We start from the raw sequence: 25,143 nt of genomic DNA on the forward strand, positions 1-25,143 counted from the left end.
CCTGGGGCACAGGTGCACTTGCAGTGATGGCAGTGCCAGTGTCTGAGGTGCAGGCCTGTGTCTATCTTCCAAGGACCCAGGGTCTGAGTCCTTGGGGCTCACCACAGTGATTTGGGCCCCAGGGTGGGGAGATACAGCAGTGGCACCAGCTGTGGGGTGACAGGGTACAGTAGTGGCTTGGGCTTAGGGTGCAGCAACAGCACATCCTGGGGATGGTGGGTCAGAGTCGTAACTCTGGCCCCACGGGACAGGGTGCGGAGCAGCAACAGCTCCGCCTCAGTGATGCCAAAACTGATCAGGAAATGTAGTAGTAAGAATAAAATACAGGTCTGAACTGAGGGGCGTGGTTTTAGCTATAATTAAAGCCTTACTAATTAGGCTAATGGCATAAATAACACACACATACAATCACATTCAAACTGCAGGATATGTTTTAGAGCATATTTATCTTCTTTTGCTTAAGATAAATATTAACCTTTTGCTTTTTAATATTAATTGGCATTCATTAAAATGTGTAATTTATGATGAACCATAAAAAAGCAGAAGTAAACCAGTTTGGGATTTAAATGTTTTCTCTAGCTTGTTCATCGTCCATACGATTTTTTTTAAGCCATATTTTTAAAGTACACCCTTAATTAGTTCATTTCCCCACCAGTGCCCAGTGCAGCAAGTAGAATCTATGTCTGTTTATCCAGGTAGATTGAGATTCCAGTAAAAGGTCATAATTTGGAGCCGAATGAATAAAAGAATGTCAAAAATGGGGAGCTAGCTTGATACTCAATTTAAAAAAAAAAGCCTAAGAACTACAATTGGTCCTTTAAAATATATATATATCATCTTTGCTGGTGACTTTGGGAGATGCTAAAATATCTGAGCTGTTCAGTGCGTTTACACAGGAGCCAACAGTAGTTGAGAACAGAGCTCTATTAAGTAAGAAGTAAAGCTTAAGTGGTATATAGCAGTAAGAGCTGGTTTGCGGGGGGCGAGGTCTGTGTTATTGATTAATTTATACTTTTCAGTAGTTGGGGAGGTCCTGGCTTTTTCTGGTCAAGGTCTGGGTTTTACTAACTAAGGATGTCTGTGAATCGTTCATAGGATCTGACAGTAGAGAGTGAGTGGGATACAGAGTGTTTCATGAGAATGTGGCCTCTGGAAGGCCCTCACACCAAGCAATGTTTAAATTTAGTTTCAGCATTCCCAACACAAATAGAGAGAAATTCACAGTTGACACAAAGATGAGTTGTCTTCATCCATCTTCCTTTCAAGTTGCTCACTCTGGAATGGATGCCAAATTTGGGACATTCCCATAATTACCCTACACAGACAGACAACATACATCCTTTATACATCAAAAGGAAAAAGCAGTGACTCAGGGTGGAGGACCCTAGGGGATTGGTTTGCTGAAATTGCTCTTCACTAATTACACATGCTCGTTTGTTTCTTCTTTATTTTAGAATTAGAACAGGAAGAACTTATTCCAGAAATCTGGGTCAGCTCTAAACTTTCGTTTTCTCATAAAACTTGGCTACTTGAGTGTCTATGTTATTAAATAAGCCTGTCATCTTTTACTTGTTTGCAAACAATAGTAATCAATTATCTGTGAAGGTGACTTGATTTTTGAAAAGTGACCTTTTCAGTACTGGAGCGAACCATTTCATATCGCCCACCCTGGAAAGATTTAATGTGGTAATTTCTCAGGTGAGCTCAGCCAAGACTTAGTCTTCTCCCGAGCCAAGACTGCTTTTTCAAGGAAGGCTCACCTCAACCGTTTACCTTTAAGAGGAACCCAGCTTTATTCCCAGGTCCATTTATCTCCATGTAAACCATCCCTGTGCTTTCAATATTATGTTATGTTAAAGGTTGTCACTGTGGTTGTAAACTGTAAAATATCAAGGTTAAGAAGCTGAAAGTATTACTTTGGCGTGAGCCTCTCGAAGGCGGCTGTGGCGGAAGGGGCTGTTTCAAGGCCTGAGGCTCCCCTGCCTGTAGTTGTGGGAAGACACCTTATCCGTTCCTGCAGTTTATTTGTGGCTCTCCAAGGAGCTCACTTAACCACTGTTCTCTGGTGCACAGTCTTAGGAGCTAGAGCTGGAATTTTCTAGTCTTTGTTAGAATGTTTGCTTCAATCTGAAAGTGCCCTGTGGCACAAAAAGTCCAATGGTAGGATGGAGCTCCCAGAGATCCCTGACAAAGGAAACTTAGAATCTGCCACTGTTTTCTTATCCTTGATATGCTGATCTGGAGTGAACTGTGTGACAGCATAACCCACCGATGAAATTTCAGCCAGGGCGCCAAAGCCTGACAACCATAGTAAATCCTGTGTAAGCAGGAGATTTGGAGGGAAGGTTTTGAAGTTAATTGAATTTTATGATTAACAGAAAGTTATCTGGAAAACCATTTTTGTTTCACCTCATATTGGTAGAAGTCTTTCTAAAAACCTTGGGTCCACTTTCCTTTTTTTTTTTTTTTTTGTATAATTAAAAATAATCATGTTTTTAGAATTAAACTCTCAGCACCTTCATAACATTATCTTAACCATAAAAGCTTATTCTGTATTTCCTATAATATGGCTACTGAAGGTAAATTTATTGGACCGAAAGTTTACAGACTCCAGAACAGCCCAGAGTTACTAGCTTAAAGGAAAAAAAAAAAATCCCTGATATGAGATTTTGTCATTTTTTCCATTTTTCTGAAAACAGATTATAGAAAAACTCCATTTAATTGAGGGTTATGAATTCTCTGAACGTTGCTGTTCCTAGTTTAAATAATGAAAACTATGGTGGTGAAAAGGGGTATTTTATTCCTAAATCCCGGATTTTAATTCTGCTTCACTCTGGGTCTCATTGTGAGAATCAGGACGAGTCACAGAGGCCCTGTATGGCCCAACTCTTCCAACTCTGAAATGCAGAATATATCTCTTGGGGTGAGAAATCACGCCATTTTACTTTCTTTACTGGAATATATTGCATTATTGCAATTAGTATCTATTTTCCCATTTTTCTTTTATGGGAGTATTTTTATCCCATCATGAATATCCATTTATACATCTATATGTACATGAATGTATATAAAATTATGTAGGATTCAAGTTTTCTGTAATGTCTATAATGTACAGAACTCCTTAGAGATCACCATATTTGTGGTGGTGGGGGGGGGGCTCTGTTAGTATCTGTTCCCATAGCTTTTCGCTGAGACTGTAAATTAGGCCTGGGAAGGATATAATGAGTCAGTAATTTACAGACTATTAAGAGACTTAGTTAGAAGTGATTCTTGGGCATGTCCAATAGAGAGCACATGTTTATAAAGGACAAACAGATTCAACACAACATGTCTTTGGCCTAACCAAGCCCAATCAATTAACAGAACGGGATGTCTTATTTTAGGTATCTCCCACTCCCCCAAAATAGAATCACTAACCACTTGTTAACCACACTGACTTTTTAACAGAGTGGCTGCTAAAGCTTTGCCACCAGAAATGTTCAGATTAAGCACCCTATTAGATTGTAGCCAGCAGAGTCTACAAAACAGGAAGAAAGTTCTGTTTGCTCTTTTGCTTCCTTTCCTGGTTTGACTTGATGTGATAATTCACTGCAGATTTCTTTTGCTTTGACAGAGTGCCTACCGCAGGAATGGGATGGCTTTTCTGGCCTGCTGATGTGACTGTGAGTGCGACAACAGGAAAGGCAATGTTATATTAAGGTGATTTCTGTTCCCCTCCTTGGGCAAAATAAAATACAAGTTTACCTTCTCCGCATCCTTGGGAATTGGGTTGGTTTGTTGTGACTATCAACTGGCTGACTCCAGCCCTTTTCCAGCCCCCTCAACACTTAGTCTTGTTTACTGGATGGGCCATTTAGCCAATTAATGGCAGGATGTTTGGGATGGTGTGTAGGTGGACAAGAATGCACATCACACAATTTTGAAATTTTAATTTGGAATAGATTTACTGCTCTCAACTCACATAACTTAAAAGCAGTGACTTTTTTTTTCTCAGTGTTTAGTCTGTGTTTTATTTGATGCATTTTGTAATCCAGGTTTCGGACAAAGGAAACAAAAGAACAGTCAGTCCTCCCCTTGCACTGTCCCACCAACTCTACCTTCTGACATTTGATGTCTAGATCTACATGTATTTTACAGACAAATGTCCATCTTATAAACTCACACTAATCAAAGACCTAATTGGCCTGATGAACTGTCTGTTCCCATCTTCTCTTCCCTTCACCCCACGTGTAGTATATGTGTCATTTTCATGGCTTCTTCCCAACTTTCTGAGTATCTGCCTATCATGTGTTTTTCCCCTCGTAGACCCTCTTCCCCATCTTCATTTTTCTCCTTCCCCTGTCCCTCCGATCCCCAGGCCCAGCCCTCACACACACGCTGTACCCATTTAGAAGCAAAGCGGTTAGAATCAATGGATGGGGAGCCAAGTGATCTGCTTTCTCCCTCCAAAGCACTAACACCTAGACTGCAATGTGGGCTGGGCAGTTTCTTGCTGGTAGCAGCTGAGTTATCCTTCTGGCATCTATACTTTCTCCAGTAAACGAGGAACTGTAATGAAGCAAACCAAAATATAGCAGTTATATACAGTTCTTGATTGAACTCAAATTGCAAAGAAGGAAGTTGTTTCTTTAATTCTTTATGAGTTTTGTATAATTTTACTTTTATCGTGGTTTCTACACACACTGAGATAACCTTTGTAAAGAATTAATAAAAACAGAAATGAGAAGCATGAAAGATTTTCCTCCTGTGACCAAATCATAGTGAGGCTCGGTTAATGTGATTGTGCCATATTATTCACATTTGTTAACTATCACTTACCTGTTCTATGTTAGTCCTTCTGGAAAAAATCTTCATGTCAAGAACAAAAAAATGCAGATATATAATATCAAAAAATTGCCAAAGGGTTTTGATGTTCCATCTGTGCTTGGTGAAATGTATGATTAAACTTTTCTTTTTATCATCATTCTTATTTTTCTTGGCGTCCCTAATCATGGAAAATTATAAGCTTGCAGTAAACATCCTAACTTTTAAAACGACAGCATTTATTGTATTTGGTTTCTATGCCAGGCTTATAGATGTATAAAATTTTCAGGAGCCGATTTTTCACATCAAAATTCCTCCTCTCCCACATTATACATTTTAAAGTATGCACAAGGCAGAAAATATAGGGTTTAGATTTTTTTTCCCTTCATTTTATTCTACCTGATCTCCTTATAGTCCCAGAGAAGGAAGACTCAACGTACATTTCTCTCAGAAATATGACAGGTCTGTGTTTTTGTTGGTCTGGCGTATGTTTGTCTATCTTGAACAGTCTGACAGGTAATTATTTATAAAATCTGGTTTTGCCCAGTAAGTCCATATAATAACCTTTCACTTTTCATCATAAGCCAGTGAGCTGAATTTAGAATAAAACAAGGTCATTTATGTCTGTCCCGAACCAGCCTAGATGTCCCCGTAATGGCTCAATATTAATATTTGTAATTCTATTTTTTTCTTTTCTACACTTAGATTCTTTTTCTGACTCTTTCCACAACACTAAATTTGAAGTGAAATAAAATTTCCTTAAGCAGTGAGTATAGGGGGGAAAAAAAACTTATAAAGGGAAAGTTTCAGAAAATGTGACTTAAATAAATTTCTTTAAAGATCGAATTGTTATGTAGAATCATAAACTGTCAGAGTGGAAGATGGTCTTAAAGATCATTGAAAACAACCACTCATTTTACAGATGGAAAATGATGGCCTGGAGAGGGAAACTGACTTTACCAACGTCACTCAGCAATGCCATGACAGACCAGAGACCAGAACATGGTCCCTAATGATCAGTCTATCTAGTCTTATACTCCACCATACTGGGTTTGCATTAGATATTACCAAGACACGTCAGGGTTTTATGGCATGTTTATCTTAGACAATAACCTAGATTTATTTTTTAAATGATTCTAATTATGGACACATCCTAAAGCATAAGCGTTATATTAAAATCTTCTTCAGAGGGACTGTGATATTAATTAAATAATGTGTTATATGCCAGTTATACATCAATTTTAAACAAGAGGTCTGTAAGCAGGGGAGAGGGGAATTAACATACTTTGAGCACCTACTTTGTGTCAGGAACCTTACCTTTGGTAGTTCACTGATCTTCCCAATGACTTCGTGATGTTGATGCTAGAATAATGAAAATAAAAACAAAAATAAACAAATGGGACCTAATTAAACTTAAAAGCTTTTGCACAGCAAAGGAAACCATAAACAAAACGGAAATGCAACCCACAGAATGGGAGAAAATGTTTGTTTGCAAACGAAGCAACCGACAAGGAATTAATCTCCAAAATATACAAACAGCTCATGCAGCTCAATATAAAAAAAAACCCCAAATAACCTAATCAAAAAATGGACAGAAGCTCTAAATAGACATTTCTCCAAAGAAGACATACAGATGGCCAAAAAGCACGTGAAAAGATGCTCAACATCAATAATTATTAGAGAAATGCAAATCAAAACTACAATCACCTCACACCGGTCAGAATGGCCATCATCAAAAAGTCTATGAACAATAAATGCTAGAGGGGGTGTGGAGAAAAGGGAACCCTCCTACACTGTTGGTGGGAATGTAAATTGGTACAACCACTCTGGAGAACAGTATGGAGGTTCCTTAAAAAACTAAAAGTAGGGACCTCCCTGGAGGTCCAGTGGTTAAGACCCCGCACTGCCAATGCAGGGGGCACAGTTTTGATCCTTGATGGGGGAGCTAAGATCCCACAAGCTGCACAGCGCAGCCAAAAATTGAAAAAAAATCAAAAAATTTTTAAAAATTAAAAATAGAGCTATCATATGATCCAGCAATCCCACTCCAGGGCATATATCTGGAGAAAACCATACTTCGAAAAGATACATGCAACCCCAGTGTTCATTGCAGCACTATTTACAATAGCCAAGACATGGAAGCATCCTAAATGTCCATCGATACACGAATGGATAAAGAAGATGTGGTACTTATATACCACATAAAAATATATGGAATATTACTCAGCCATAAAAAACAATGAAATAATGCCATTTGCGGCAACATGGATGGACCTAGAGATTATCACACTAAGTGAAGTCAAAGACAAATATCATATGATATCACTTATATGTGGAATCTAAAAAATGATACAAATGAACTTATTTACAAAACAGAACAGACTCACAGGCTTAGAAAACAAACTTATGATTACCAAAGGGGAAAGGTGGGGGAGGAGTGGTAAATTAGGAGGATGGGATTAACATACACACATTACTGTATATAAAATCAACAAGGACCTACTGCATAGCACAGGGAACTCTACCCAATACTCTGTGATAACCTATATGGGAAAAGAATCTGAAAGAGAATAGGTATATGTGTAGTTATAACTAAATCACTTTGCCGTACACCTGAAACCAACACAACATTGTAAATCAACTATACTCCAATAGAAAATTAAAATTTTAAATAAATAAACAAAACAAAAATAAACCAAAAGTCAGGCTTAATTATAAATCAAATGTGAATGCACAAAATAGTTTCTATTTCTGTAGGCCTGTGTTTGGGAGATGGAATTTGAAAATAAATAAATAAGTAAATAAATAAATAACTTCTCTTATGGGAAATTGGCACTGCCTTATAGACTTGAGGATAAAGGAAACAAATATATTTCTCCCTTCACCTGAATTTGGAAATGCAACTTTCTGAACATGCCATTTTGAGGCTGTGTCATTAACCTTCTGCCTTCACGTATTGCAATAGTTGAGATTCAAAAATAATGTTCCAGTTTTAGAACCAAGAGTTGTTATTTAAAAACCATCAGAAGCACAAATATTTTTTAATGGTGTATATACTTCCTGTATCTGGGGAGGATTCTTCATTTATTACTGCATGTTCTTTGTTCCTATAGAATAATAAACAATCCACGTTTAATGCTTTTACCATGTAGAAGACAAATAAACATAACTGGTGATTCTTGGTCTGAAGGAAAACAATTTTACTTGTCTATAAATTATAAAATTTAATTTTATGAAAAAAGATTTTGTATAGTTCCCAAATCAGGTATTTCTTCCCAGTTCATATAATCCCTTATGTAAAACTGAGTCACTACAGAGAAAGTATTTTCTCATCTGCCCTCCTGGAATTTAGATAGAACCTTCCCAAGTTGCATTTAAAATTCTACCATCAACCATGTATACATCTCATAAAATATTTTATAGTTTCCTGTATGCTCTGGCTGAACATTTCGTAGTACATAAAACACTTCTGCAAATAATATAAGGGCATCAAGCTGAATATGTCATAGCAGTGGTAGCCACATAAAGCTGATTCTGCCTCAATTTATTTTCTTAGTTTGATCTTCTTATTTGAAATGCAAGGTGAAACTTTCTGTGCTCTTCTTGTACAGTTGGTTGGGGGTGGGGAAGGGGGGCAGACCAGGGGACCCTAGCAGTTTCTGTGGGGTTGTGTTTATTAAAGCAAAGGCTTTTTGCAGAGGGCATCAAGCCAGGCTTAAACAACAGAACCGTGCCTGCAGAAATTGGATGTAATGTGATGGTTAAATAAGGGCCAGATGCCTTTAAAAACTCAAATATCAAAAAGTCATATCTCCTAAAGCTTCTAGTGTCGTGACTAGGATAGTGATACTATAGCACTTTAAAAAAAGAAGAAGAAGAAGAAGAAACAAAGAAAGAGACTTACATTTGTCTTCTGGAAGAAAATATCAAATATTCAGCCTGTCATAAGTCATGGGGATTTTGGCAATTGAAGCATATTTTAAAACAATCAATTCCTACAAAGTCATGAGAAACCCAGATAGAGTATTTCATTGTTGGAAACCGCTGTTAACTCTGTATACAGTATTATATTCACGTTCCCTTTTCTGCTCATCACCACCACTCATTCACTACTCCCTTTTATTCAAAGGAAGATAAAAATAGAAAAAGATATAGGAAAAATAAAGAAGCAAGAGGATTACTTATATAACTGTTTAAATAACAATTTACTTGCTATCAAAAATGATGATTTATTGTATCAGTATTTTAATAATAAGTTTTACATAATAATTGTAGGACACCGTGTGCCACCCTGTATCCTAAGCACTTTGTGTGGCTGTCTCTTTAAATCCTCACAACCCCACTATGAGACATGCATTGTCATTCTCTCTGTTGCCCAGAGGTGACAGAACACAAATTTAAGAACAGAAGCTTCACTGCCTTATGCAGAAGTGCCCAAGATGGCGCTAGCATTTGTACCCAGCACTTTGACCCCAGCGTTCATGCTCTTCACCACTGTTGTACAGCACGGATTGTACGAAAGAGTTCTGATAACGTAGTAAAGAGAATTGCTGCCCTGAACCTAGAAGCACTTCTCTACTAAAAAAACTTGATTACAAGAAAATTTCATTTTAACTTAACATTCCTTCCCTAAGGCCAAGTATTATGTATATAATAGAATATCATGTAATGTATAATAGACTATAATTATATACAATGATGCCAAGTCCTCTGTAATGTCTTAAACCTTAAGATAAATACATATGATCAATGCACATACTGAGAATCCCTGTACGACTTATGAGAAAAACTTCCTCAAAAATCCATGTGTACAAAGCCTCTCCTTTGTGGAGACCAGATTTCTCCAGAAGGCTCTTATTACATAGGCTACTATTTTATGCTTTCAAACAAGGTATTTATCTCATGTTATAAAGTAATCCCCATCTTGTGTACATGTGTTTGCAGTGGCAGATACAGAAGTACGTATGGCAACCCCTTGCGACTTTATACAAATGTCCCTTTTAGATGTTTGCTTGTTAGTTGTGACATAGTCATTGTTTCTCCTAGCCCAGGATGTGTGTGGACAGAGAAAGGAAGAAAGTGGGAAGAAAGTTGCTGAAAACAATTTGAATTAGAAATGATGGTTTTCGTAATTCAAAAAGACACACGCACCCCAGTGTTCATTGCAGCACTCTTTACAACAGCCAGGTCATGAAAGCAACCTAAATGCCCATCGACAGACAAATGGATAAAGAAGATGTGGTACATATATACGATGGAATATTACTCAGCCATAAAAAGGAACGAAACTGGGTCATTTGTAGAGATGTGGATGGACCTTGAGACTGTCATACAGAGTGAAGTAAGTCAGAAAGAGAAAAACAGATATCGTGTATTAACGCATATATGTGGAATGTAGAAAAATGGTACAGATGAACCGGTTTGCAAGACAGAAATAGAGACACAGATGTAGAGGACAAACGTATGGACACCAAGGGGGGAGGGGAGGTGGGATAAATTGGGAGATTGGGATTGACATATATACACTAATATGTATGAAATAGATAACTAATGAGAACCTGCTGTATAGCACAGGGAACTCTACTTCACTTTGCTGTACAGTAGAAACTAACACAACATTGTAAAACAACTATACCCCAATAAAAAAAAAGAAAGAAAGAAAGAAATGATGGTTTTCCTCCCTCACCAAGTGATTAGCAGCTTCTTTAATTCAATCCTAGGTCTGTTCTTCCTCAGAACAAGTCGCTTTCTGATTTTTGTTTGTTAAGATGCCAACTAGCAGTACAGCAGCCTGTGGTACTACGTACCTGCAGCTTTCTTCTCTGAATGGCGTTGATTTACTTCTTCCAACCACTTTACTTGGGAAAAGTTAATCACTCCTTCCAGACCTGTATGTGCCAATCCATCAAGCAGTCTCTAAGCAGCAGTGACTCCTGCAGGTTGGCCGGCCACACTTCCATAGGTTTGGCCTGGGAGGAGACAATGAGCCCAGATGGTGCAGGACGTTTGTGACTTACAGGGCAGCCTAAGCAAGATCAGCATGGTGTCAACTTTCCATGGTCCTAATCCCACAGGAATATACCAAATCTAGGGTCCAGATGACAGAAGACCAGAGTGATGGGTCACTGTGTCATGGAGGCACCAACTCTAAACCACAGCCAAGCAGTTTTCCAGCTTTCATCCATACCTAAAAGGAGGGCGAGGTGGCAAATCCCATGTCTCTCCAGAACCAGGGAGGCAGATGATTCCTTGTGGCAGCTCCTCCCAAGACTGGCTGTCTTGCTGCATCCCTGGGATGATCACAGAGTGAAGTGGAACCTTGCCTACGTGATCCAGATGGAGACATTCTAGGTCACTCAGGGTGCCTTTCCCCTGCAATATAGAGTCATGTGTCTCTGGGAACCATATGAAAAATCCATCTGCCTCCTCCTCCCTAGGTTTTCAAGGTGCTCTCCTTCTCTAGCTCTTTCCCATAAAGCTTCCTGCCTGCCTCAGGGCACAGTGCCTTCTGCATCCTCTGAATTTTTATGCCCCTGTTGGTCTCTATACTTCCTATTTTCTGTCCCTAATCATCTCTCCGTGTGCTTTGTAGCCTGCCTCAAGAAATTAAGAATTTCTTGAGGGCAAATCTTAAATCTATACCTCTTTGTAATCGCCACATGCACATATTAGGTATTCAATAAATATTTTTTGGTTGTTTAACAAACATGAGCACAAAATTCTTTCTTTTTCTTTCTTTTTTTTGGTTAAGTCTTTGTTTAATCTCTTATTGATGCTTGTTTGACTTATTTGGCTGCAAATCTCAAGAACTATAGATGATCACAGCCTTTTTCTTAAAGACAATAATACAGTGTCTCAGAGAAAGCAATTCAAAGCAGGCCATGAGTCAGGTTTCTTGTGGCCTTTATGAGTAGGTCACTCTGACTACAGTCTTATTTGAAGGGGTTAATGACCTCAGAGAGGGAGGTAACCTTAGTCACATTTATATACTACTAAAGACCTAAGAACCTTTGTGTCCTACTTGAATCTATACACACTTGAAAAAGACTTACAGACGTACTCCATTTTTGTTTATAGCAGCATCTTTGAAAACCTGCTAGGCCTCCCACTAGTTTACTTTAAAGACAACAAGCTATTTTAGGATGCGATTTCCCTAAAGGTAATGGAAATAACATGTTCTCTGAACTTAGAGCAAATATGAAGATCTGTTTAGACTGAAAATAATGAGATTTTGTGAACAGGAAGCAACAGTTTTTCACCCAACAGCTTGCAGTTAAAACGTCTGCTTTATCTCTGTTCATTCATTCATTCATTCAAAAAAAATTTTCTTAGCACCTATGACAGCCAAACAATCAACATGGTGTCGACAATTCCCAAACAGTGAAGCAAGGACCTAGGGGGAACCGTAGAGTTCCAGAAAAGGGCTCAAGAAGCCACGTACATTAAATTATCTATAGATTAAATATGTTACATGTTTTGCCCATATGGGTGCCACTCTAAATATTTACATACGTGCCATTGTGATTTATGAAATACAAACATAAATTTATTTAAAAATGACACTGAAATCCTTGTAGCTTTTTGACATTACATTTCTTTTTTCATTCAAGAGGTAGCAAAAGTACAAGTTATAGAATGCATGAGTCGGGGAATTTGTTAAGGTTAAAAAGTGATTCCCAAGCTCAAAAAACAAAAAAGGTACCTATTGCCTTCTGTGCTTTTAGAGTAACTGCCATTGTCTCCGCAGCGCTTCAGTGGTGAGTAAGTTGTGCCCTCTGAAGGTTTTAAGCTTCTTTAGCTTAAATTTAAGGGTATTTTTTTCTTTTGACATTAAGTATCACCCGAACTTTTTTCATATGTCTTATTTTGGGGAAAATTTATGATCTTTTTAACATTAGGAAGTTTTGCTTTTCCTGACATTTTATTGCTTTGCATATTTGAAACATTTCAATCCCAGACAATAAATATTATGTGATTATTATTTTCATATGGATAGGCTATTTCCTCCTGTTTTTTCTAACCCCCTTTCCTAGCTAATACTCAAAAATTTATTAATATTAAACTGTGCCATTCAGCTTTTTCAGAATCATGTATAATGAAAATTGAAAGAGGGGCAGGTTTGAGAGAGGAGAGTTAGTAGTAGTTGAAAATAAATTCAAGTGTGTGGTTTTCTTTCAGTTGGATTTCTAATATTTCTTGTTTGGTTGAAATGAAGATTATATTTGTTCTGTAAATCATTTTTATAAATTGACATAACCAGTTATCACATTAAGTGGTATCTTTTTATATCGTTATTATGGAAGCTAAATGGGTCTCAACAAAGTGGACGGATGTTAACTGAATACACCGTGAGAACTCAGTGTTAAAAGCACCCACCTTTAAAAGCTCTCCTCATGGCTCCCTCACCTGCATCAGTTCTTTTCTCAAGTACCTGTTCTTCAATAAGGCCTTCTCTAACTCCCCTTTAAAATATTGAAGCCCCAGCCTCTGCCTTACATACGATATCCCACTTCCTTGTTTTCTTTTTTTTCACTAACACTTCCGTACCATTTCTTAGACTTATTTATTTTGTTTATTATCTCCTCCCTCTAGAATGTAGACTGAGATTCAGGATTATGGTCTGTTTTGTCCACTGTTGTGTCCCCAGCACTTAGAGCAGAGCCTGACACTAGTGCATGTTCCATCAGTATTTTCCAACATAAATGAATGATTGATCAGTCCTTAATTCTGCAAATTCTTGCAACACTATACCCATGTCATTGTCCTCTGGTTCTTCTCCAGCCTTTAACTGTTTCTTCTCACTTCTGTCCTGGCTTGTTGTCTGACTCCATGCCTCAACTATTTGCTTTCCCTTGACTTTCCAAAGTCCTCTGAATTTCTTCAACTGTGTTCTTCAACATAACTCTTTTTTTACATTTTAGTACTTCCAAATTCACAATACATCTTCAACAGAATAAGAAATTTGGCCACCACAAGCAAGAGTTATTATGATATACTTAGTTTTTCATTAACATTATTTCAAAGTTTTTGATATATTTCACTACTTATTGAATTTTTTTCACAACTCCAAGTTAGCAATTTTTTTTTGGCTGCACCGCGCGGCTTGCAGGATCTTAGTTCCCCGACCAGAGATCAAACCTAGGCCCCAACCGTGAAAGAGCCGAGTCCTAACCACTGGACCACCAGGGAATTCCTGGGTTAGCAGTTTTTTAAGTGTATTTATTTATTACCTCTTATGTTACAGTAGTTTTTTTTAGACACAGCACATATATTTATTTCTTTTTTAAAAATTAGCTTAATGTGGTATAGTTTACATATAGTAATAACCCCTTTTTAGATGTATGGTTCAATTCAGTGACTTCTGACAAATAAGCACAGTTGTGTAACTGCCACCATAATGAAGATACATGAATGCCAGGAAGTTCTCTCATGTTTCTTTGTAATTGATCTGCCACTCATCACTAACCCCTGGCAACCACTGATCTGATTTCTGTCTCTGTAATTTTACCTTTTCCAGAATATCACATAAAATGGAATAATTCTATATAAATTTAGATTTAAAGTTTTTGTGTCTTCTTTCACTGAGTGTAATGCTTTTGAGATTCATCCATGTGGTCATGTGTATCTGTAGTTCATTTCCTTTTCTTGCTGAGTAATATTCCTTTGTGTGGATGCACCACAGTTTGTTTATCTATTCATTATTAAGTGTACCTTTCGATCGTTTCTGGCTATTAAGAATAAAGCTTCTATGAACATGGATGGACAGAGCTTTGTGTAGATTTATGTGTTCACTTGTAATGGGTAAACACTTAGGATTGGGATCACTGAGTCATATGGTAAGTGAATATTTAATTTTATAAGAAACAGACAGTGTTTTCCCAAAGTGCTGTACCATTTGGCACTACCATCAGAAATATGAGATTTCTAGTTGCTCCATATCTTTGCTAGCATTTGGTATGATCTATTCTGTTGTTTGTTTTGTCTTGTTTTAATCTTAGCCATCCTGATAGGCAAATAGTGGTATCTCACTGGGGTTTTACTTTGCTTTTCTCTGGTGACTAATGATACTAAGCACTTGCATGTATTGGTTTACCATCCATATATTTTCTTTGTTGGTTCAAATCTTTTGTCTATTTTAAAAAATCGGTTGTTTGTCTTCTTATTACAATATAAGAGTTCTTCATATATTCTAGATACAGAAATGTGTTTTTCACATATTTTCTCTGAGTCTGGGACTTGACTTAAAGAGTCTTTGGAAGAGCTGAAGGTTTTAATTTTGAAGAAGTTTGATTTATCAATTTTTATTCTTTTATGGATCATACTTTTTTGTGTCTTATCTGAGAAATCTTGATCTAACCCAAGCTCACAAAGGTTTTCTCCAATGTTTTCTTCTTGATATTTTAAGTTTCAACTTTTACTTTTAGGTATTTGATTCATTTTGAGTTTACTTTTGTATATGGTGCAAAGTAAGGTTTAAGATCCCTTTTTTTTTCTTCCCCTGCACATGGATGTCTGTTCCAACACCATTTTTTTGAGGATTATTCTTTCCTCATTGAGTTACCTTGACACCTTTGTCTAAAACCAATTGACCGTATATGTGTGGGTCCATTTTGGATTCTGTTTTGTTCCATTGATCTATATGCTTATCCTTAGACAGCACCTCACTGTCTTGATTACTAAGTCATGAAATCAGGTCTTATGAATCCTTCAGCTTTTCCTTTTCAAAATCTTTTTTTATTCTAGGTTCTTTGATTTTCCATATTTCTACAAAACACTTGCTGGGATTTTGACTGGAATTGCTTTGAATCTATAGCTCAATTTAGGGAGAATTGATACCTTAACTGTATTAGGCCTTCTAATCAATGAATATGGAATAGCTTTTCATTTACTTAGGTCTTTTCTGATTTCCTTCATCAATGTTTTATAGTTTTCAGAATGTAAATCCAGTACATATTTTATTAGATTTATCCATAGATATTTCAATCTCTGGTTCATTGCTAATATATAGAAATAAAATCAATATTTGTATATGAACCTTTTTTCCTGTAACCTTGCTGATCTCACTTATTAGCTATAATAGTTCTCAGGGTTTTTTGTTTTGTTTTCTTTTTGTGTATTCTTTGGAATTTTCTACATAGATGATTTTTATTTGCAAGTAAAGACAGTTTTTTTTCTCTTTCTAATCTGTATACTTTTTATTTCTTCTTCTTGCCTTATTGCAGTGACTAGCATCTCCAGTACACTACTGAATAGTCATGGTGAAAACAGACATCCTTGCCTTTTTCCTGAATTTATGGGGAAAACATTCAGTCTTTCATCATTAAATTAGCTGCAAGATTTTCTTAGATGCTCTTTATCATATTGAGGGAAGTTCCTTTCTTTTTTTTTTTAATAAGTTTATTTATTTATTTATTTTTGACTACATTGGGTCTTCATTGCTGCACGCAGGCTTTTTCTAGTTGCGGCAAGTGGGGGCTACTCTTTGTTGTGGTGTACGGGCTTCTCATTGCACTGGCTTCTCGTTGCAGGGCATGGGCTCTAGGAGTGCAGGCTTCAGTAGTTGTGGCACACGAGCTTCAGTAGTGGTGGCTCACAGGCTCTAGAGCGCAGGCTCAGTAGTTGTGGTGCACAGGCTTAGTTGCTCCGCGGCATGTGGGATCTTCCCAGACCAGGGCTCAAACCCGTGTCCCCTGCATTGGCAGGCAGATTCTTAACCACTGTGCCACCAGGGAAGTCCCAGGGAAGTTCCTTTCTATTCTTAGTTTGCTGAGTGTTTTTATAATGAATGGATGTTGAATTTTATCAAACGGTTTTTCTGCGTCCTTGGAGACGATAATATAGTTTCTCTTTTTTTGGTGGTACATTGCATTGATTGATTTTTTTATTTAAGTATAAATGACTTACAACATTATATTAGTTTCAGGTGTACAACATAGTTATTTGATATTTATTTACATTACAAAATGATCATTGGGATGCATGTATCTTTTTGAATTAGCATTTTCATTTCCTTCAGATATATCTTATTTATCTTTCTTGGAGTTTATAGAATTTCTTGAATCTGAGGCTCGATGTCTTTCATCAATTTTTTTTAACATTCTCAGCCACTATTCTTCAAATATTCTTCTACGATTTTAATTACATGTATGTCAGACTTTTCACCATGTGCAAGATGTCTCCTATGCTCTTTTTGGAATTTCCCATCTCTTTTTCTCTCTTCTTTATTAATCTGGATATTTTCTACTGACTGACCCATCTTTGTTAATCTTCTCTTTTGCTGCATCCAAAATTCTATTAAGCCCATCTAGTGAACTCTTAATTTCAGGGTGTTTTTTTTTTCCAGTTATGCAATCACCATTTGATTCTTTTTTTTTTTTTTTTTTTTTTTTTAATTTTGGCTACGTTGGGTCTTCGTTGCTGCATGTGGGCTTTCTCTAGTTGCGGCAAGTGGGGACTACTCTTCTCGTTGTGGCACACGGGCTTCTCATTGATGTGGCTTCTCCTGTGGAGCACAGGCTCTAGGCACGCAGGCTTCCATAGTTGTGGAGTGTGGGCTTTGATAGTTGTGGCTCCCGGGCTCTGGAGCGCAGGCTCAGTAGTTGTGGTGCACGGGCTTAGTTGCTCCATGGCATGTGGGATCTTCCCGGACCAGGGATTGAACCTGTGTGCCCTGCATTGGCAGGCAGATTCTTAACCACTGCACCACCAAGGAAGTCCCCATTTGATTCTTTTTTTAAAATTTCGTTTTAAAGTCCCTTTCTGATTACCCCAGTGTGTGGGTTGCTTATAGACCTGCTTCTGTACTCTGGGATTTTTTCCTCTTAGTTTTCAATCACTTTGTTCTGTATCCCACTATGCCTAGGATTTTTTTGCTGAATACCAGACCTTGTATGTGAAAAAATGTAGAAGCTCTGGATGATGATTTCTTCCAGAGAGGGTTTAATTTTCTGGCAAGCGGACAGGGATGTTGTCAGATCAAGGTTGAGCTTTTTCTACTTTGCCCTTATTCATAGAAGGTATACCTAGGGTCTCAGCTGAGAGCCTGTGGTGTTTACCAGACCCTTCAGCCTTGGTGAGCACTGAAATCCAGCCCCTGACTCCCTGGACCCACAAGATGGATGAAATTTCTGCTCACCTCATTCGTCTCCCAGCTTCTACTCTCACCCCACACATGTGCAGCTTTGGAGTTGACATATATTTCAAGGAGAAATTTCATGTAGAATTATAGGCTCACTTCTCTGCAGTTACCTCCTGTCTGAGATTGTGGTCCCTCATTACCTCTGTACCTCAGCCCCAAGCTCCAACCTCTGCCTCTCCAGCCCAGTGAGACTGCCGCAAGCCCTAGACCACTGCTTCCCATGCAGCTTCTCTTACTCTCACATTTAATTGGCAAATTCCCTGAAGGAAAAAATGAACTTTCCTCTTCTTCAATTTCTAGTCCCTCAAACCCTGACTGCCTTGGTTTTTTACTGATGCCTCAAATAAAGTGTGCTTCCCAAAGATGTCCACATTCACATCCCTAGAACCTGTGAAGATGTCACATAACAAAAGGGAATTAAAGTTGCAGGACTGTAATTAAGGTTGCTGATCAACTGATATTCAAGGGAGATTATCCTAGGTGATCCAGGTAGGCCCAATCTAATCACATGAGCTCTTAAAAACAGAAGAGGGAGGCAGAAAAGTGGGGAAGATAGTGTGACATCAGAAGGACTTGACACTGCTGGCTTTGAAGATGGAGTAAGGGTGTCATGAGCCAATGAATGTGGTGGGCTCTAAAATGGCTCTTGTAGCCAGTAAGAAAACCAGGACTTTGGTCCTACAGCCAAGAACTGAAAACTCCCAACAATCTGAGCAGGAAGTGGTTCTCTCCTACAACCTCCAGAAAGTAACATACCTACCAACACCTTGATTTTAGTCCACGAGACCCATAGCAGACTTCTGACCTATAGAACTGTAAGGTAATGCATTTGTGTTTAAGCCACTAAATGTGTGGTAATTTGTAACAGCAGCATAGAAAACTATTACACAATTGTTTTGCATTTTGTCCAGCTTTTCTAATTGTTCTCAGGTCAACGATTAGTCTCGATGTATCAGTCAGAGTACAGTCAGAGTCAGAACCACTGTGCTTATGGGATAAAGGTTTTATTATAGGAATCAAATCTTCCAGACCTGTGGGAGGATTTGGGAAAGTGAAACCCTAGGAAGGAAGTTGGAGGATCAGAGAAAAAGTCCACAACCCATCAATTTGGGAAGCAAAGCACAACCACCTGACAAAGTAGCTGCAAAGTGACAGCTCACAGGAAGGTCTGTAGGAAGCGATGCTTCTGTAGAACTGCTACCTCTGTGAGTCTGCCACCAAGTGTCTGGTAGTGAGCTTGGAGCCTCTGTTGGGAAATAGGATCCTCAGTCAGGAAGAAGAGCTGGATGGAGAGTGGAGGAAAGGGAGGGTAAGCTAGAACCACCAGCACTTCTGTGGCGGTAACTGCATCTAACCACAGTGAACTTCAAAGGTTAATAACTGCTTCACTGCCATCTTCCAAATCTTGCATAAATTTCTCTTTTGGCCAACTCTACTCAGAACCATATAGGGAAGGGATATCTGGAAATGTAGTTTCAGTTTCACCAAGTTGACACAGTACCAAATAGTCTACCCTTTGTCAACTTGGTATCCATACACCATACACTTTTAACCGTATTATTAAATCCTCCAAATAAAGGCAATAGCAAAATGCTTCCCCCTAGCATGATGCATGCTAACCCTCTCCTCCAAAGAGGATATGAATACCTTTGTGGTCTTCCTCCTGAAAATCTATAACCTCAATCTAATCATGAGAAAAGCATCGAACAAATCTCAGTTGAGGGTTATTCTACAAAACACCTGACTGTACTCAAAACCGTCAAAGTCGTCAAAAACAAGGAAAGTCTGAGAAACTATCACAGCCAAGAGGAACCTAAGGAGACATGTCATAAGTAAATGTAATGTGGTGTCCTAGGTGTGATTCTGGAACAGAAAAAGGACGTTAGGTAAAAACTAAGGAAATCTGAATATAAGTATGGGCTTTAGTGAATGATAACATATCAAAATTGGTTCATTAATTGTAACAAATATACCATACTAATGTAAAATATTAATAATAGGAGAAACTGGGTGTGGGGTATATAGGAACTTTGTATTATCTGTGTAATTCTTTTAATAAATATAAAACTATTCTAAAATTAAAAGTTTATTTTTTTAAAAAAGGATATAGTCCCATATGACGCATCCATTTGGGGTGATGTTTGTTCTTTTCTATGAGTTAGGATATACCCCTTTGATATCCTGCAACTTAAATACTGAGATATATGGCTAACCACTATTAATACCTGATAATAGGGGAAAGGGAGAGGGGGAAATAATAAAGAATTGTTTAATACCTAAACAAATACGCTGTATTCACATTAAAGTAAGGAAGAGACACTCGTAACCACTCCTGTCATCGTTTCTGTAACAGGTCCAGTGGTCATAGCTAGTGCTTATGACTTCCTTCTTCCACTAGCCAGTTCATACTCCCTTAGCCCTCAATAAACACCTCAGCTGGTATAGTTCCTTGCTAGATGGCGTGAGCCTGCCTCTTTCTGTTTCAGTTATATTTTGCTGTATAACAAATCACCCCAAAACTTAGTGGCTTAAAACAACAATGATTTATCATTTCTCACGATCCTGGGGAGTCAGAGATTCAGGCAAGTCTTGACTAGGTAGTTCTGCTCCGTGTGGCATCATCTGGTACTTATCAGCTGCATTCAGCGGGCAGCTGAGCTGGACCAGAAGGATCGAAAAGGCTTTGCTCATCAATTTGGAGATTTGGAGCCTCAGAGCTCCACATGATCTGTCCTTTTGCTTCTGACAACCTTTGGCTTCCTCACACATGATAGTTTCAGAGTAGTTGCATTTAAAAGACAACTGGCTTCACACAGATGGCCAACAGGCACGTGAAAAGATGTTCAACATTGCTAATTATCAGAGAGATACTAATCAAAACCACAATGAGCTATTACCTCATACTGGTCAGAACGGCCATCATCAAAAAGTCTACAAACAATCAATGCTGGAGAGGATGTGGGGAAAGGGAGCCCTCCTGCACTGCTGGTGGGGATGTAAATTGGTGCAGCCACTATGGAGAACAGTATGGAGGTTCCTTAAAAAACTAAAAATAGAGTTGCCATCTGATCCAGCAATTCCATCCCTGGGTATATATCTGGAAAAAAACGAAAGCACTAATTTGAAAAGATAATGTGCACCCCAGTATTCATAGCAGCACTATTTACAATATTCCAAGACATGGAAGCAACCCAAGAGCCTATCAACAGATGATTGGTTTAAGAAGATGTGGTATATACATACAATGGAACATTAATCATCCATAAAAAAGAATGAAATAGGGCTTCCCTGGTGGTGCAGTGGTTGAGAATCTGCCTGCCAATGCAGGGGACACGGGTTCGAGCCCTGGTCTGGGAAGATCCCACATGCCGCGGAGCAACTAGGCCCGTGAGCCACAATTACTGAGCCTGCGCGTCTGGAGCCTGTGCTCCCCAACAAGAGAGGCCGCGACAGTGAAAGGCCCGCGCACCGCGATGAAGAGTGGTCCCCACTTGCCACAACTAGAGAAAGCCCTCGCACAATAAAATAAATAAATAATTAAAAAAAAAAAAGAATGAAATATTGCCATTTGCAGCAACATGAATGGACCTAAAGAATATCATACTAAGCGGGTGTAGGCATTGCTTCTCCTACTCCCAGGGTCCTCCCGTGTGAGGAGGGGTCCTCACTGCCCCTAGAGGCACTCCATCTGTGGCCCAGGAAGCAGTAACTTCAGGGCAAGAATGTTCTGGGCATTTGTCCAAATGCCCAGCTGGTCAGGTGTGATGCTGGTGGTGTTCCCTCTGCACCACGGCTCTCACACTTTTATGACCACGATCATTTATAAACCACGTGGGAAAGCGTGTGTGTGTGTGTGTGTGTCTCTAGGCTCATCCCTCAGAGATTCACATCCAGTAGTTGGGAGAGACCAGAAATGTACATTTTTTAAAAATGAGTCCTTCCAAGCAACATGGATAGACCTAGAGATTAACACACTAAGCGAAGTAAGTCAGAGAAAGACAAATGTCATATGATATCACTTATATGTGGAATCTAAAAAGTAATACACATGAACTTACTTACAAAACAGAAACAGACTCAAAGACATAAAAAACAAACTTATGGTTACCAAAATGAAAGGGAGGGAGGGGATGGATAAATTCGGAGTTTGGGATTAACAGATACAAACTACTATACATTAAAAAAGCAACAAGGATTTTTTTGTATAGCACAGGGAACTATATTCAATATCTTATAATAACCTATAATGGAAAATAATCTGAAATATATTAATAAATATATATATAACTGAATCACTTTGCTGAACACCTGAAACTAACACAATATTGTTAATCAACTATACTTCAATTAAAAAAAAAAAAAAAGGCAGTCGTCTTCGAAGAGGGATGCAATGAAAACTGTGATTCTTCTTCAGGGCTCTGAAGTTCCAGAGCGTCACTTCTATATTTTGCAGTCAAAGCTGGTCACAAACCCAGTCCAGGTTAGAGGGGAAGGGCAATAGGCTCTATCTCTTGGTAAGAGGAGCAGCAAAGAACTTGTGCCCGGTTGTAATCCACTAGACTGGTTGTGGAAATCTCTGTTTATCTCCTTTAAGGCAAATTCTCAGAATTGGAATTGCTCCATGGAAGGTATTCCTCATTTTAAAAGCTTGAGACTTATCCAAATGGCCCTCCACTTGGGTTTTTCCAGTTTTCATTCTCATTAACAATGTTTGAAAGTCAGTTTCCCTGTGCCTTCACCAACACTAGATATCATTACCTTTTTTAATCTTTTCCAGTTTAAAGAAGGGGAAGGCCTGACCACTGCATTTATTTGCATTTTTGCATACCATTGAGGTTGAACATTTTGAATGTGTTTATGGCCATGTGTTGCCATTCTTTTTTTGAATTGCCTAATCTTGTACTTTGTCCATTCCTCTCTTGGGCTATTCCTGGGTTGAGTGCTGATGTTGGTCCGAAAACTGGGTTACTAAAGTTTAATTGACCTCAGACAACCCAACTAGGTTTTTAAATATTATGAATTACTCTTACCCAAAAAAAAATCTATCTCCATTTCCATTTGTTTATTCTCTACTTCCCTAGATCATATCACCTTTTTCAGTTCTTTCTTTTCTCAGATTCACAATATTAGAACTGCAGAATCACCTCATTTTTCAGTTGAGGCTTTTGACAACAAAAGAGGAAAGGGTCTTGTCCTTTCTAAAGGTGGGGAGTCTATTCAGTTTGAATGCATGGAACCTCTCTTTTGGCTTCTGGTCAAAACTACACCAACAATGCATTTAGCCCCTTTACCAAAAGGGTTGTGTCCTTGTGTCTGGCACTAAGAAATTCAGTCTATCCATAACTTTTGCCTCATGAATAACTCAGATCCTAAATTCCCCCTGCCCCTACTTGGCTGTGTGACATTTTATAAATTGCTTTAACTTTGGGGCCTTGGATTACCCATCTGTTAAGTGGGAGCACTGAACTTCTACTCAGTGATTCTGAGACATACTTTTTACTCTTGAAGTCTGTTGTTTAAGAGGGCATTAGAGAGAATGGATTAGGGGAAACCAGCATAGGTGGAAGTTGACCTTTAAGAAATTTATTTCAGCCTACAATGTCTATTTTTGAAGGTAACCTAATCAAAGCTTTTTAAAAATAGTTTTTAATTATAGGTTTGAAACTTTGTGTTATTTGTAATACCTTTTTAGAAGCATGAAAATAGCATTTCTCTCTGTACCAGCTTTGTGCTTTCCCATTTGGTAAACACTGATTTTATTTCTATCTGTTGCCTGTAGGAGTAGACCAGGCCAACTCAGTACTTCCTGTTTACCTCCTGGTCTTACATATGGTAGATTGCCACAGACCTGCTCTCAAAATAAGCTTCCTTGGTTTAATTCTGCATTTTCTGGTTAGGCAACTGGCCTGTCAATACTTGAACAATGAAACAATTTGGCTACTGAAGACTTGTTCTGACATTCCCCCTTCAAATTGTCAGTGGAAAGGAAAGTCACTTAATGTAATGGCAGGGATAATATAATAGTAGGATTTACATTTAAATGGGGGCATCACACAGTACCTTTCATTTGAGAATATCAAAGCATTTCCAACTCTTAAACTTGGAGTGTGTGACATGGGCAAACACAAAGATAGTAAATAACCTGATTTCCTCTGGAGATTCTCAGTGCTCTAAATATCTATTTTTTAAGGAGGGAGACTGAATGTTATGTGTATTGAGTGAATAGAGTGTAAGCTTAGAAATATTTTATGTTCCCATCATAGTTTATTCTGCTTAGCATAAATCATCAGTGCCAACCATAACTTACCATTTACTGGAGCTTTTTCGGTTGTATTACACTTTTCAGTTATATTACACTCATGTCAGACACACCTTCGTACAAGTCCCTCCAAGGTCAATAGTTTAGAAATTCTGACTCTTCCATCCCCTTTTCCACTCAACACTTATGGAAATATATGCTAATTGGAACAGAAGCAGCCTACCCAACTAACAGGGTTAGACCACTCTTAACACAAGATTAATGAAATAGAAGTTTAGGCTAAAAATAACATTTTTCAAGCCCTAAGAGTGTAGATGCCAAGTAAAAGCCAGCAGTTCTCCAGGATCAGTCAAATCCCACGCTTTGCCCTCCTTCAACTTCGCTCAATGGAGTTGAAGAAAAGAGGAAATCCTGTACGCCCACCGTTGTTCTGGCCACTGTTGCCACCCTCTGGCCCTCCCACCTTCCCTGAAGCCACAGCTCAGCAGTCACCACTGTGGAAAACAGGACCGCAGACTCAAGGTGCAGAATGAGACTCTACACATTGTTTACTGAGGTGACACGCAAGCAGGAATGATGAGGCACTTGTGCACAGGTAGCTACCTGTACTACTCGTGGCCGGCCTTTGTAGGTGTGAGATTCATGTCCATAAGGGGGCATTTAGAGACCACAGATATTTAAAGTGACAAATATTCGCAAGAAGTTGAGTTTGTGAAGTATTCTACATTGCTGATTTGTGACTGACCCATGGGTTAAGAGACATCTAGAGCTATCAGAGGCTTAGAGAACAGTATTTGCTCAGAGGGAGAAAAGCCTAAGGATCTTATCAGTTTGCTGAGACTGGAATTGGCATCCTGTGTGACAGATCTGTAATACTGGTGGTGAGGGGGCTGATTTCCTTTTAGATTTCCAGGATCTTTCAGGATCCAAAGGCAGCCTTCAC

General features: G+C 38.5%; 1 protein-coding gene across 1 annotated transcript in view; it reads left to right on the forward strand.

Moving 5' to 3' along the window:
* Positions 1–4,963, forward strand: part of SUPT3H (SPT3 homolog, SAGA and STAGA complex component) — a 423,773-nt gene extending 418,810 nt beyond the window's left edge. The window contains 1 exon segment of the mRNA XM_036869866.1: positions 3,614–4,963. Within this exon segment, the coding sequence (XP_036725761.1) occupies positions 3,614–3,655 (42 nt within the window). The 3' untranslated portion in view covers positions 3,656–4,963.
* The last annotated feature ends 20,180 nt before the right edge of the window (positions 4,964–25,143 follow it).

The sequence above is a fragment of the Balaenoptera musculus genome, chromosome 11, assembly GCF_009873245.2.
Source record: "Balaenoptera musculus isolate JJ_BM4_2016_0621 chromosome 11, mBalMus1.pri.v3, whole genome shotgun sequence".
Lineage (NCBI taxonomy): Eukaryota > Metazoa > Chordata > Mammalia > Artiodactyla > Balaenopteridae > Balaenoptera > Balaenoptera musculus.